This window comes from Octopus sinensis, linkage group LG5 (assembly GCF_006345805.1).
Source record: "Octopus sinensis linkage group LG5, ASM634580v1, whole genome shotgun sequence".
In the NCBI taxonomy this organism is placed as follows: Eukaryota; Metazoa; Mollusca; class Cephalopoda; order Octopoda; family Octopodidae; genus Octopus; species Octopus sinensis.
In genome coordinates, this window is record NC_043001.1 from 108,365,128 (window position 1) to 108,380,092 (window position 14,965).

The window sequence follows — 14,965 nt, forward strand, 5'->3', positions numbered from 1 at the left end:
ACTTGCTATTGGGTGGTTAACTCCCCTGTCAGTAGATGGACTTGTGCTACGTTTGTGTCTATAAGGGTCTTTGACTCTTATTTCTAGCAATGTAGATGCTACAATGCACCCTCAGTCACTATTAATAATAACTGAATTCTTCCTTTTTGATTTTATATAGTGTCTAGCTACCTTCGTTACTTCATATATCATTTCATATATACTGGCTTCAGTACATTTTATATCTACAAAGTTTTACTCAGAAAACATTGGTTGACTTGAGACTAATGCGGAAGAGACTTGCCCAAGGTGGCATACAATGCAACTAAACCTGAAACCAAAAGCATATGAAGCAAGCTTTTTAACTGCACGGCCAAGCCTGTCCTTGAGCACATGGCCACACCTGCACCTCCACCACACAGCTAAGTCTACATTATCTATGAATGAGATTATTTTTAAAACCAGTAAATATAAAACAGTCACAGCTATAGACCCACTCAACTGATGCTGTATACATGACTACACTTGTTAGACTGTTGTATCTATCAGATCCTGCTGTTGACAATGCAAGGCTGAAGTCAAAATGAAGCCAAGATTTAATTTTACTGCCTTTTGTAATAATTCGTTTAAACAGAAACATAATAACACCGACTTACTGCTACTTGTAAACTTTGAGCAATTTCAAGCAAGCTGTTATTGGTTGGCTTTGTTCATTATACAGCAATATTTATAGTTGAAGGGGGAGAAAAATAAAGAGGTAAAAAAGCAGAAAAAGAAACAAACTCTTTTAAGTTTCCAATCAAATGAACATGGCCAATAAATGTTAAGGTATTGCTCAAATAATTATTGGCTTGTTTGTTTTTGTTTTTGGCGGTGGGATTACATATTTTTTTTCCTTCCCATCTGCTGCCAGAGATAATAATTTTAGTCTCATTTAACCATTTTTATGAAGCATTTGTAAAGCTTCTTTGAAATTTTCAAATACAGCAACAGCAGAATGATCTGAGTTCAAAAATCTAGTTACAAGTCCTCTTGAGTAGAGCGTATTTTATTTTATATTATAAAATATATATTTTTTTCATTCTTTTACTTGTTTCAGTCATTTGACTGTGGCCATGCTGAAGCACCACCTTTCGTCGAACAAATTGACCACCCAGGACTTAGTCTCTGAAAGCCTAGTACTTATTCTTTCAATCTCTTTTGCTGAACTGCTACGTTACGGGGATGTAAACACACCAGCATCGGTTGTCAAGCGATGATTGGGGGACAAACACAGACACATAAATACAAACACACACACACACACACACATATATATATATACGACGGGCTTCTTTCAGTTTCCGTCTACCAAATCCACTCACAAGGCTTTGGTCAGCCCTAGGCTATAGTAGAAGACACTTGCCTAAGATTCTCGTTTCTGAGAGCAGTTGAGTTTATTCCAGATATTCTCATTAGTGTTGCCTTGGTGGAGGTTTGCACTCTCTGAGTATTATTATTATTATTATTATTATTATCATCATTCATTTTATTATTATTTATTACTAATTATTTTTTAGTCCTTCTTGATTGGCCACAAGACTAACATATAATACAAACCCTTTCATTCAGAACAGTTACAAAATATGAGAGAGCAAGTAAACTCGTGTGTGTGTGAAGGCATACTCACACACAATAAGCAAGGAGGAGGAGAGAGACAAAAACATATTGCAGCATGGAAACAGGTTAATAATTTCAGAAACAATAAAAAGATACATTATTTACATTATTTACATTCGACGGATATTTGTCCTCATCTTGTTTGTAGTTAACACAACGTTTCGGCTGATATACCCTCCAGCCTTCATCCGGTGTCTTGGGGAAATTTCGAACCTGGGTTCTCATTCCTAAGGTATTTTTCAATGTTATTATTTTTATTATTATCATTATTATTATTATTTCTATTCAGGTTACTGCCTAGTGACTTGAATAATAATAATAATAATAATAATAATAAAAATAATAACATCAAAAAATACCTTAGGAATGAGAACCCAAGTTAAAAATTTCCCCAAGACAGCTGATGAAGGATGGAGGGTATATCAGCCTAAACGTTGTGTTAACAACAAACAAGATGAGGGCAAATATCTGTCAAATGTAAATAATGCACATAATTCCTCATCTCGTAAATATAAAACTGAATAAAAAGATACACAAACAAAGACACCCATCCAGAAAGGAATGAAAAGCCAGCACCTAAGAAACGAGAAGAGAGCACAGAAATCCGATCACCTCTGCACCAGGCACTCCTTGCTTTCTGCTAACTTCAAGCTACAAGTAGAATTTGTGTATTGACCCTCAATATGAAGAAAGGAAAGGAAAGAATAAAAGAAATATAAAAGAAAAAATAAATGAATAAAATAATAAGCAACAGATGCGAATACGGCTCTGTGGTTAAGGAGATCAGGATTTCAGGTTCAGTCCCTCTGCAAAGCACCTTTGGATAGCCCTGGGTCAACAAATGTCTTCTGAGTGAATTTGTTAGACAGAAACTGTGTGGAAGACCATCGTGTGTGTGTGTGTGTGTGCCACCACTTGACAACTAGCGTTGATTTGTTTACATGGATGTAAACAAACCATCATTGTCAAAAGCAAACAACAGAACAAGTATCGAACTTCAAGATAAATACAAAGGGTTGATTCGTTCGACTCAAATCTTCAAGGCAGTGCCCCAGCATGGCCACAGTCCAATGACTGAAACGACCATAGGAAGTTGAAAAGAAAAGGAAAATAAAACAGCAAAATAGAAGTATAAGATGAAAGAGAAGAAAGTAGAGAAAGAAGAGAAACGAAAATAGAAAATAGAATAAAAAACAAAGGAGAGAAGATCCATCTTAATCGAGAAGAACTGTATACAGCCTATGATACCAGCCCAATAAATTACCTGCAATCAATCTATAGATTCTCCATAAAAACTCCCTAAGGATTGAATGGTAAAGCCAGCCTAGTTGTATTTGAACCTAGAAATGGGAAACAAATTGAATTAGATAGCATAAAGAACATTTAGTGTTACTCTCCACGGCCCCCACAAACCAAGCTGGAGTCAATAACAACAACAACAACAATAATAGCTGTTGTTCTTGTCACTGCGTCATGGTAGAAAGGAATGGGGTTGGGTGGTCTATTTTAGATTCATTCTTATGCTATAATCATTTGGTTTTCCTTAAGCCTCTAAGAGAACCTTAGAACCTTGTTCAACAATTTTTTAAAGTACTTGGAGCAAATTCCAAGTGCATAGGAATTGTTTAGGGTGCATCTGTGCTTAATCTTTTTTTTTCTTTCAGCATACCAAGTGCAGGCATGGTTGTGTAGTTAAGTTAAGAAGTTTGCTTCCAAAACCACATGGCTTCAGGTTCAATCCTACTGAACAGTACCCTGGGCAAGTATCGGTTCCGAGATGACCAAAGTCTTGAAAGTGGATTTGGTAGGCAGAAACTGAAAAAAATTCCATAGAGTATGTCTCAGCACAAAGAGACAGAAAGACACATACACACAACCACAAAATGGGTTTCTTCCATTTTCTGTCTACAAAAATTCATTCATACAGCTTTGGTCGACTCAAGGCCACAGTAGAAGGCACTTGCCTAAAGTGTCAAGCAATGGGATTGAACCCAAAACTACATGATTGAGAAGTAAACTACTCAAACACACAGCCTAATTAACTAGCAGCTATCATAGAAGCATCTCACTATTATCTCTTTACCATCTCTGCTAGAACTTTAAGAGTAAGGAGGTTAAGTACCAAAGTTTCATTTCCCACCAGGAATGCATTTTGCCTTTTACAAACGTGATAGCCTCTACACCAGAGGCTCTCAGCTGCAGTTCCCAGGGCCACATGTGGCCCGCGAGCATAAATCTGTGACCTCCAATCATTTTCCCTTTATAAATATATATATTTTTTAACTGGCTTTTTTTACTTTTTTGATGTGGCCCCTTAAAAAAAATCCAGCTTTAGATCTGGTTCAGATATTAAGGAGTTTGGGAACCACAGCTTTATACAGTCATTTATCCTACTAGAAATAGCAGGTCAATCTCCTCCAAATCCTACCCTACTTTTAAAAAACGGGAGGACATATTAGATAATGGGATACACCTAGTGAAGGCACACAGCTCAGTGGCTAGAGCATCAGGGTTACAATCCTGGGGTTGCAAGTTCAATTCCTGGACTGGATTGTGTGTTGTTTTTTTGAGCAAGACACTTTATTTCATGTTGCTCCAGTTCACTCATCTGTAGAAATGAGCTGTGATGTCACTGATGCCAAGCTGTATCGGCCTTTGCCTTTCCCTTGGATAACATCAGTGGCATGGAGAATGGAGGTTGGTATGCAAGGGCGACTGCTGGTCTTCCATAAACAACCTTGCCCAGACTTGTGCCTCGGAGGTAACTTTCTAGGTGCAAACCCATGGTCATTCATGATCAAAAAAAAAAAAAAGATGAGATGATCACAGTTAAGAATGCTTCTGATCAAGGCTGACCTGGGAGCTGACCAACAGCAACATGAACAGCAATAACAACCTGTAGCCATTGCAATTAGATTAGCAGTAAATTACTCTCCAAGCATCGCAGTTTACCTCCATCCTCGGCTGCTGTTTGCTACAGCAATTACTCTGGTTTAATTGTCTTGTGTAGTAAATAGTTTACAGTTTCACAGTTCTATTGCTGCTCAATACAAACTGGCCGGATCAATATCTGCTGAAACAGGTTAGGCTTCTCCAAGAGCACACATTCTGTTACTGGGGTTGGCTGTTTGTTTTTGTTTTTGTTTTGTTTTGTTTGTTTGTTTTTTTGCATTTTGATTTTTTTTTTTTTTGTCTTTTGTATGTTTATATTTTTTTTCACTTTCCTCGTTAGGCAGAGGGAGGGGGTTGTTGTTCTGCTGCGAGTGGGTGGTTTGACATGATGCATGTGATGTCAGCAGCACTAGCAGAAGCAGCAGTAGTAATCGTAGTAGTAGTAGTAACAGTGGTGGTATGGTGAGTATGGTAATGTTAATGGAAGGGAAACAAAGCAACAGCAACAACAACAACAAAAAAAAACAGCAAGTGGTTCTCGAAATGTGCAACATTTCTGCATGGGCTGGTATATCGTTGAAAAAGTGAACATGATCACTTTGGTAATCATCTTCACCAGCATCATCAACATCATCATCATTTTCTATCATCACCACCACCACAGCCATTGTTGTCATTTTTATTGCATCTCTCATAATCAGTCGAGGTCATCATAATCAATCGAAAGTCATCAATACCATCATGTAACAAGGCTGTCCTACATGACCACCCAACCTGCATAATGAAGCTAGGAGTCAACTCATCCTCATTAAACCCTCAACAACATCTCTAATAAGAGCAACATATTCACATTTCAACCCTTTAGCATTCAGATTATCAAATGTAATGCTTATTTATCCACATTGTTGACAATTAATTAAGTATTATCTTCTAGCTTAGCAATCTCAATGATGTGACTGCTTGTTTTTAGAATGACATGTGGGGTAGGTATGAAAGGCCAGATCTGGTTGGTTTACAAGTAAGACAGGTAGAATATCTGGGCCAGGTATGGCCAATTTAAATGCCAAAAGCTTAAGCAGATGAATGTTAAATGTAACATTCATGCCTTTCCAAAGGACACAAGCACAAAGTTACAATGTTTAAACTGTTAACGTCCCACTATGTGGCATCTTAGGCAAGTGTCTTCTACTATAGCCTCGGGCCAACCAAAACCTTGTGAGTGGATGTGGTAGACAGAAACTGAAAGAAGCCCACCATCATCATCGTTCAACGTCCGCTTTCCATGCTACCATGGGTTGGACGGTTCAACCGGGGTCTGGGAAACCAAGAGGCTGCACTAGGCTCCAGTCTGATCTGGCAGTGTTTCTACAGCTGGATGCCCTTCCTAATGCCAACCACTCCGTGAGAGTAGTGGGTGCTTTTTACGTGCCACTGGCACAAGGGCCTGAGGAGGCTGGCAACACCCACAATTGGCTGGTGCTTTATATGTGTGTGTATGTATATATATGTGTGTGTGTGTATGTATGTATGTGTGTGTGTGTGTGTGTGTGTGTGTATGTATGTATGTATTTGTGTGTGTGTGTCTGTGTTTGTCCCCACACCAAGGCACAAGTCTGGGCAAGGATGTTTATGGAAGACCAGCAGTCGCCCGTGCGAACCAGCCTCCTCCCTTCTCCATGCCAACGATGTTGTCCAAAGGAAAAGCAAAGGCCGAAACAGTTTGGCGCCAGTGATGTCACAGCTTATTTCTACAACAGAATGAACTGGAGCAACATGAAATAAAGTGTCTTGCTCAAGAACACAACACGCAGCCCAGTCTGGGAATCAAACTCACTACCTCATGCTTGTGAGTACAACGTTCTAACCACTGAGCCATTCTAGTTTCATGGAATTACACAAATGAGAGATACATTTTTCCCCAAGAGAAGACACCAAGTTTTCACAGAAGATATTTCCAAAAGATCCAGAAACTATTCTTGTAAACTTGGAGACTTGCAGAGTCTATGATTAATTGTACCGGTCAAATACAACAGCAAAAAAGCATGCTTATAAGATTCGAACTGAAGAACAGTCTGCAAGAAGTCCAGTACCACATCTAGTCAGTTGCTGCAGTCTGAGACTGGCTAGAAAATTATAATGCAAACAGCTGTGTCTGCAGAATACTAAAACTGATATCTAACATCTTGCTGGTTACGTGTCTGTTCCAAGAATGAGTTCTTCCAAAACTGAGCTTGCCTTTTATATTCCATCCCAAAAATTGATACAAAAAAAGGACCATGGATGTTACAATTAACATTCATCTGCTAAACCTTTTGGCATTTAAACTGGCCCAGATATTCTACCTGTTTTACTTGTAAACAAGCCAAATCCACTCTTTCCTTTGGTTTCAAATTTTGGCACAAGGCCAGTAATTTGGGCAAGTGCCTTCTGCTACAGCCCCAGGGTGTTAACCAATTATATTGGGCTCAAATGGTACTTATTCTATCAACCCCGAAAGGATGAAAGGCAAAGTTGACTCTGGCAGTATTTGAACTCGGAGCATAAAGTTGGAATAACTGCTGCTAAGCATTTTTCACAGTGCGGTAACAATTCAGCCAGCTCACCACCTGATGTACCAGGAGTCAAAATCAAACAAAATGCTTGTAGTGGAATTGAAACCTCAACCAATGAACAAGTAGATACAAGTTCAATACTTTACAAACTCAGCTATTTTGTTCATATTCTTTGATTTGTTTCAGTCATTTGACAGCAGTCATGCTGGAGCACCGCCTTTAGTTAAACAAATCAACCCCAGACTTATTCTTTATAAGCCTAGTACTTATTTTTTCGGGGTCTTTTGCTGAACCACTAAGTTACAGAGATGTAAACACACCAACATCAGTTGTCAAGCGATGGTGGGGGGGGGACAGACACAGACACACAAACATATATATATATATATATATACACACACACACACACATGACAGGCTTCTTTCAGTTTCCATCTACCAAATCTACTCACAAGGCTATAGTAGAAGACACTTGCCCAAGGTGCCACGCTGTGGGACTGAACCCAGAAACATGTGGTTGGTAAGCAAGCTACTTACCACACAGCTATTCCAGTGCCTATGTTCACATCCTTGAAAATGCATGAATGCCACAGCAAACATTTTGCAGCAGAAAGAAATTTCAAGCTTTAGGAGACAACCAGGGAGCATCTATGTGGTTGTTTTATATACTAGACATAACAGCCAAACCTCCATCAAAGCATCATGTTATTAAGAAAATAAAGGACACATTAGCTAATAGTCATAAATATACAAAAATGAGACAATCATAGTTGGGATACTTTTCATCATAGGTCTGCTCAATCAGGGTTGACCTGGGGCTAAACAACAACAGAACCTTGAATGTGATTCTTCAGTAAAATTCCAACAAAGCTGCAATGGGAGAATCACACCCACATATCATATCCGATGGAGAATTATGACATCATAGCAAGCACATCTGGAACTGGATGTATGCAATATGCTGATTCACTGCGATCCAGTTCAGTTCAGAGATATTGATAATCTATGCTGGTATAATGAAAGTGGAGGATTCGCTTCCCAAGTGGAAAGAGTAAAATCAATAACACCAGAAACAGCAATTAATACAATAATAACATGATTACATTGACATAAATAAATACCAGTCTGCATGCAGTTTAAGTGTGGAGAGAGCAGCATCCAGCCTTGTGATGGTGACTGTTCAGGGGAAAATAATAGCGGTTTCTGAATTTCTGAACCAGGTCATGCAGGCACAGACGTGGATGCATGGTTAATAAGTGTGTTTAGCATTTTACATGATTCCAGGTCTGATCATACTGTGCAGCGCATTGGGCAAATATTGTCTACCAAAACCTCAGGTTAATAACCCAAGCCTTGTGAATAATAATTGGGTTGATGGAAACTGTATGGAATGGGCTTCCATGCAGAATCTGTCAGTTTTGTGGAGAGTAAAGTGATTCTGATTTCTGGCTAAATACTACCTATTTCTTTACTACCCACAAGGGGCTAAACACAGAGAGGACAAACACGGACAGACAAACGGATTAAGTCGATTATATCGACCCCAGTGTGTAACTGGTACTTAATTTATCGACCCCGAAAGGATGAAAGGCGAAGTCGACCTCGGAAGAATTTGAACTCAGAACGTAATGGCAGACGAAATACTGCTATGCATTTCACCCAGCATGCTAACAATTCTGCCAGCTCGCCGCCTTAATACTTTGGTTAAATACTACCACCATGGGACGGCTTTAGTGGAATCCAAAGAATCCACTTTGTTCCAGATATTCCAACCATATTTTTCATCTCAGAATAACCAGTGGTTGTTTCTTACTCCCTTTATTCTCTCCCAGTCTTGAAGTCCCAGCAAATATTGCAGGCACTTCCCTTTCTTCTTTGATTAAACGTTAAAAAAAGGATTTGAGAAAAGCTGGAATTTTTTCTGCAACACTTGTTGATAGCAATAGTTCTGAACAAGCAGACCTACTAGCAAAAGAAATCCAGGAATGACCATCCCATCTGTTATTCAGACTTAGTCTATCTAAGACTGAATTATCCAATGTGTCTTTCTTATTTTTAAGGTAGACTAGTATAATCTGAAGGAGATTTTGGCTGCAATTTCTAGCAAATAAAGATGCCATGTTCATATTCCCATGTACAAGAAGTTTGTGGATGGACTAACACACAAGATTATTCAAACCAGTCTCCTTCAACAATAACCAAAGAGGAAAATGAAGGAAGTTCGAAAACCAATAATGATCTCTGCAGTTCTTACTAACTATTAGGGGATCGTTAACCCAGGTGTGAAACAGGTGCCACTAAGTGAGGGCACTTATGAATAATTGAGTCAGAAGAACAAATAAAACTAGCCTACGGGGTCAGTAATAAATAAGCTGTCACCAGCACTATATTGTGCTTAGCCGTGGCACCACTCTCAACTGGCACAGTCCACCTAGCTGTAGAAGGTGCAACCACAGAGATGATCTGTTCATTGCTGGTCATTGCATTCGCACTGTAAAACTGACAAATGATTTATTGGTTTAAAGAATCAAGTTCTACTCTTTCCTTGGATGCTGTCAGAAGAAGAGTTGTATCAAACATGATGGTCACCCATGGATGGATACTATTGCTCAAGAGACATCAAGTATTTGACTTGATCAACAGTTGCAACATACAGTAATGTTCTAGTTTCTAATACAGGGAAAGTTCAATGTGCACACAGCTGTGGCCGTGTGGTAAGAAGTTTGCTTCCCGACCACATGGATCCGGGTTCAGTCCCACAGAATGGCACCCCTAAAGCAAGTGTCTTCTACTATAACTTTAGGCCAACCAAAAGCCTTCTGAGTGGATCTGGTAGACAGAAACTGAAAGAAAACTGCTGTGTGTGTGTGTGTCTTTGAGTCTGTTTTTGCCCCCACTATTTGACAACTGGTGTTGGTTTGTTTTCATCCCTGTAACTTAGCAGCTCAGCAAAAGAGATTGATAGAATAAGTACTGGCATCGATTTGTCCAACTAAGGTTCGTCAAAGCAGTGCCCCAGCCTGGCCACAGCCTAATGACTGAAACAAGTAAAAGATAAAAGAACTCCAAAAGAAGTACACACACTTCTTGACCTTCTTCCGAAGCAAACCCGTAGAGCTTAGCCATGAGAGGTCCTTAATTATGTAGACACCAACTTAATTGTGAAATGCCAATCTCTTTTTTGGCTACAGAATTCCTCTTTCAATGAAAATTGGAGAAGTGAATGCAATCTTATTATTTGGTGTGGCAAAGGGAAAGAAAAAAGGAACCAAGAAACATAGAATTAAGTCTAAAATACTTTGGCACAGCTCCAGCATGGCTTCAGCTGTGAAGGCTAAAATGAACTAAAGAACTCGTTGAGCATACATTAAGATGCCTCCTGCTAACACAAGATGTGGGTGTAGCAGATATGGTCGAAAATATGCCAGTAATGAAACATATGTGCAAACACAGATAAAAATTTTAAAAGACAAAACGAAACCCAAACAGAGCATAAGTTTGTTTTTTTTTTATAATTTACTATTATACAATTATAATTTGACCATGTTGTTATCGTTTTAAAGGTAACGGTTAAAATAAACTTTAAAATTACTCTTTATAATATATACCTATTCCTGTTGCTTTCATCAGTAGCATGCATCTGTATATAATTGCTTAAGTAGAGCAAGAGATGTGATGTGCTGATAAAGATTTTGGCAACTTGGTTTCAAACTTGGTCGTCATTCTCAGTTGGAACTCCTTTATATTGTTAACATCTTCCAGTAGAGCTAAGGCAGCGAGCTGGCAGAATCGTTAACACACCAGGTAAAATGCTTAGTGGCATTTCATCCTTTATTATGTTCTGAGTTCAAATTCTGCCATGGTTGGCGTTGCCTTTCTTCCTTTCATGGTCGATAAAATAAGTACCAGTTGAACACTGGGGCTGATGTAATCAACTTGCCCCCTCCCCCAAATTTGCTGGCCTTGTGCCAAAATTTCAAATCAGTATTGTCCAGTAGAGTTGACCTGCCTTTTAATAATAATAATGAAATTATTGTGCATAGAGCTCAGGTGAACTACAACTCGTTAAAGGTACACATACAGTACCTAGAATTACGTACAAAAATCAGGAAAGGGAATGGAGTGAGAGTTATGATATACATGTGTGCATGTGTATGGAGGGGGGGATATCAGGTGTGGTGTTCGTCAATTTCAGGAAGCATGGAGGTTTTAAAGGATGCAATGTCTTAGCAACTAACAACTGATGCAGGTAGCTTGTTCCACGCTTCAGTAACTCTGAGTGTCAAAAAAAAAAATGTTTCTGAAAGTCATGGGAGCTGTGCTGTTTTCTGACTTTGTAGGCATGCCCACGTGTGTTTTACCCTCCCAGAGTTGATAAATTAAGAACCAAAAATATACTGGAGGGAGGGATGATTTAATCAACTGCCCCCTCCCTCAAATTTTATGGTTACACACTACATATGTTAAAAATCAATATCTTAAGAAAGAAAAACGCAAATGAGCTCCAACATATCTATTCGCTCCCCTTAAAAAACTTGAAGATTCTGTGCCAGGTTTACTGAGCTTATACAAGGAATGGCTGTGTGGTAAGAAGCCTGCTTCCCAACCACATGGTTCTGGGTTCAGTCCCACTCCATGGCACTTTAGGCAAGTTTTTTCTACTATAGCCTCGGGCCAACTAAAGCCTTGCAAGTAGATTTGGTAGATGGAAACTGAAAGAATCCTACCATATCACCATCATCATCATTTAATGTCCATCTTCCATGCTAGCATGGGTGGGACAGTACCACGTGTGTGTGTGTGTGTGTGTGTATGTGTGTATGTGTGTGTGTATGTATGTGTGTATGTATGTGTGTATGTATGTACATATGTACACACGTATGTATGTATTTATGTGTCTGTGGTTGTCCTGCCAACATTACTTGACAACTGACATTGGTGTTTTTACGTCCCCGTAATTTAGCTACAGCAGAAAATACTTGCCCAAGGTGCCAAACTGTAAGACTGAACCGAGAACCACGTGGTTGGGGAAGCAAGCATCTTACACACAAAGCCAATGTTTGTAGCTGATTGGATTAAACCCAGTATATTACTGGTTCTTTTTTCATCAAATCTGAAAGTGTCAAGCTGAAAGACAAATGCCAGTACTCTGTGACATTTAAAACTCCAAACTGTGAAGGAGAGAAACAAAACTAAATAGATGTAATGCATTGAGTTGTGTGAACTTTTCAATCAGCCGCCTACACAGCTTTTTACATTATTAAATTCTATAAATAGTTCTTAACATTTCTTCTTTATATATACAATTCTCTCAGTTCCCATTAATAATTCCTCTTAAAGCAAAAACTTGCTCCTATTTGAAAAATTCTCCCCTACCTTCCTCAACATGGAAAAAAAAATGTCATAATAAGTCGTATGAGTATAATAGCAAGAATTAAGAAAATGTAGATAGAGGTTCTTACTGTAGTGTTTATATATAATTCTTGGAATTTTTATTTTGATTTTTTATTGTGATTATGTTCATGGTATTTACAGACACTTAAAAGCCTGGTTGGTTTTATTAGATGTTTAGAAGTCAAGTGGGCTTGACGAATTTAACAGAGCCTTAACATTACAGTGGCTTTGATTATACATATTTAACCTTGGCAGAGGCCACACAAAGAGAGTGGATTCAAAGAAAGTGGTGAAAGAAAATCTGTGTCAGCAAAGATTAAGCTAAAACTGTCTGAGAGTGAAGATGATTAGGGAGAGTGCTTTTGTCATTTACTTTCCTACAGCTCAAGCAACGACCCATTTTTTTCTCTTAGAGACATGAGTAAAAGCCTGAGAGCCAGCAAATTCTTCACTCTTTACAGCAACTGCATGTAACAAGCTTTCCTATTTTCCAATAACCCACGCTTTTGTAGCATTTGTCGTGAGTTGAAGTGTTGTTGGTCGGTCTGACATGATGACTGGCTCAGTTGCTGAATGATAAATACCTGTTTCTTTACCACCCACAGGGGGCTAAACACAGAGGGGACAAACAAGGACAGACAAACGAATTAAGTCGATTACATCAACCCCAGTGCATAACTGGTACTTATTTAATTGAGCCCCGAAAGGATGAAAGGCAAAGTCGACCTCGGCGGAAATTGAACTCAGAATGTAGTGGTAGACGAAATACCTATTTCTTTACTACCCACAAGGGGCTAAACACAGAGGGGACAAACAAGGACAGACAAACGAATTAAGTCGATTACATCGACCCCAGTGCATAACTGGTACTTAATTTATCGACCCCGAAAGGATGAAAGGCAAGTCAACCTCGGCGGAATTTGAACTCAGAACGTAACGGCAGACGAAATACGGTTACGCATTTCGCCCAGTGTGGGAGGTAATATGCCTACTGCACCACTTTGTTTAAGGTTATTATTTAGTCCTTGAGTACTTTTACTGGAATTAACTTGGAGGCAAAGATCTTGACCAGGTGCCAGGCTCAACATTCTTCCTGCTGATATTAACCTGAAGATGATCAGACTAAACATCGGCTGCTTCAAGATCAATGCTCTGAGAGGCTTAATATACATTATGACCACTGGCCAGCTTCCTCTGATTAAGCTACAAAACAAACAAAACTGTGGCCGCTCGCTGGCGTTTTCTCCATTTTCCCCTCAATGGGGAAAAAAATCAAACAATTAACAATATCAACAAACAGCAATAACGAACAATTAATTAACACCCTACTCTTCAGCCACCATATTCTGGGCCCTATAAGGTTATCAAAAGAGAACCCAAGTATTTCGTTTTCGATATTGGAGGTAAACGAAATATGGCATCGATTGATCGTTTGAAAAAAACCTTCATTGAGGAGGACTTACATTCAATTCCCTCCGTTCCTCGCCAACTCCAGCAAACACCACAGATTCTGCACAACCCCAACACACCAAATCAAGAAGAACAGTTCAATGGTCCGCAAGGTTTGTGCCAAGTTTTTCGGGTAAGTCCCGAACTCTTAACCTACCCATCTTCTTAAATGAAATGCATACATCAACACATAACTCACATGACTGCATCACCCACATACAACCCAAAGAAATCAACAAACATTTTGTATACATAAAGAAAAAAAAAGGAGAACAAAAAAAAAATGTTGTTCCACATCAACGAAAAACTTTCTGTATGAACAATTTACTGAACATTTCACAAGCGAACTTTTTCGATGAACATTTCTTTCATTTTTTTTGCTCCGGGCCATATGCACAATGTACGGAACTTACCTTGCAAAACAGAGGTAACATGTTGTAGAGTTTATCCTCCTGTTCTTTCTGAGTAACATTTCCTTGTGGCTGGCGGAACTCCGCAAATAGTTTCCTCAGATGCATCAAACCAAGTGCATTATCCTGCGAGCTGATTGCCACAGAGGCCGACGGCTCTGGTGTTGCCCGAGGGCTAACTAGCTTCCGCATAAAACTCATTTTCTTTTCTCAGCCGGTAACAGCTGCAAGATAAAAGTAAAAAAAAAAAAATTACTATAAGTATTTATCATATTTTGTTTCAATTTCTTTTATTTCTTAGTTTGGGGAGGGGCAATTCCATAGCTTTAAGAAGACACAGAAGACAGAGGAAAGCATTTAATTACAAAAATCAGACCATTAAACACTAACATTTCAAGTTTTTGATTTAGTTTCAGAGAAGGAAAATATGGCTGAAAAGAGAAAATGGGACGTGCAAGTTCTGAAAGGAAACAGATGAATATTTTGTATAGAATCTGGTACATGAGATGTGATTTAAAGTCAGTATAATGTAGAGAATGTTGATACATCGATGGGTTTAGGGAGAATGTGATAAGTAGAGATCATTTTCAGAAGGACGGCATTCATTGTAAAGATAAGAGCAAAGACAAAG

General features: G+C 38.9%; 1 protein-coding gene across 2 annotated transcripts in view; it reads right to left on the bottom strand.

Annotated features, from left to right (window-relative positions):
* Positions 1-14,965, bottom strand: part of LOC115211582 (WD repeat and FYVE domain-containing protein 3) — a 302,189-nt gene that overhangs the window by 179,288 nt on the left and 107,936 nt on the right. The window contains exon 2 of one of the 2 annotated variants that reach the window (XM_029780140.2): positions 14,338-14,558. In XM_029780140.2, coding sequence (XP_029636000.1) covers positions 14,338-14,535 — 198 coding nt within the window. In that variant the 5' untranslated portion in view covers positions 14,536-14,558. Of the gene's footprint in view, positions 1-14,337; positions 14,561-14,965 lie in introns of both variants that reach the window. The other variant, XM_036502991.1, reaches the window with a different exon arrangement.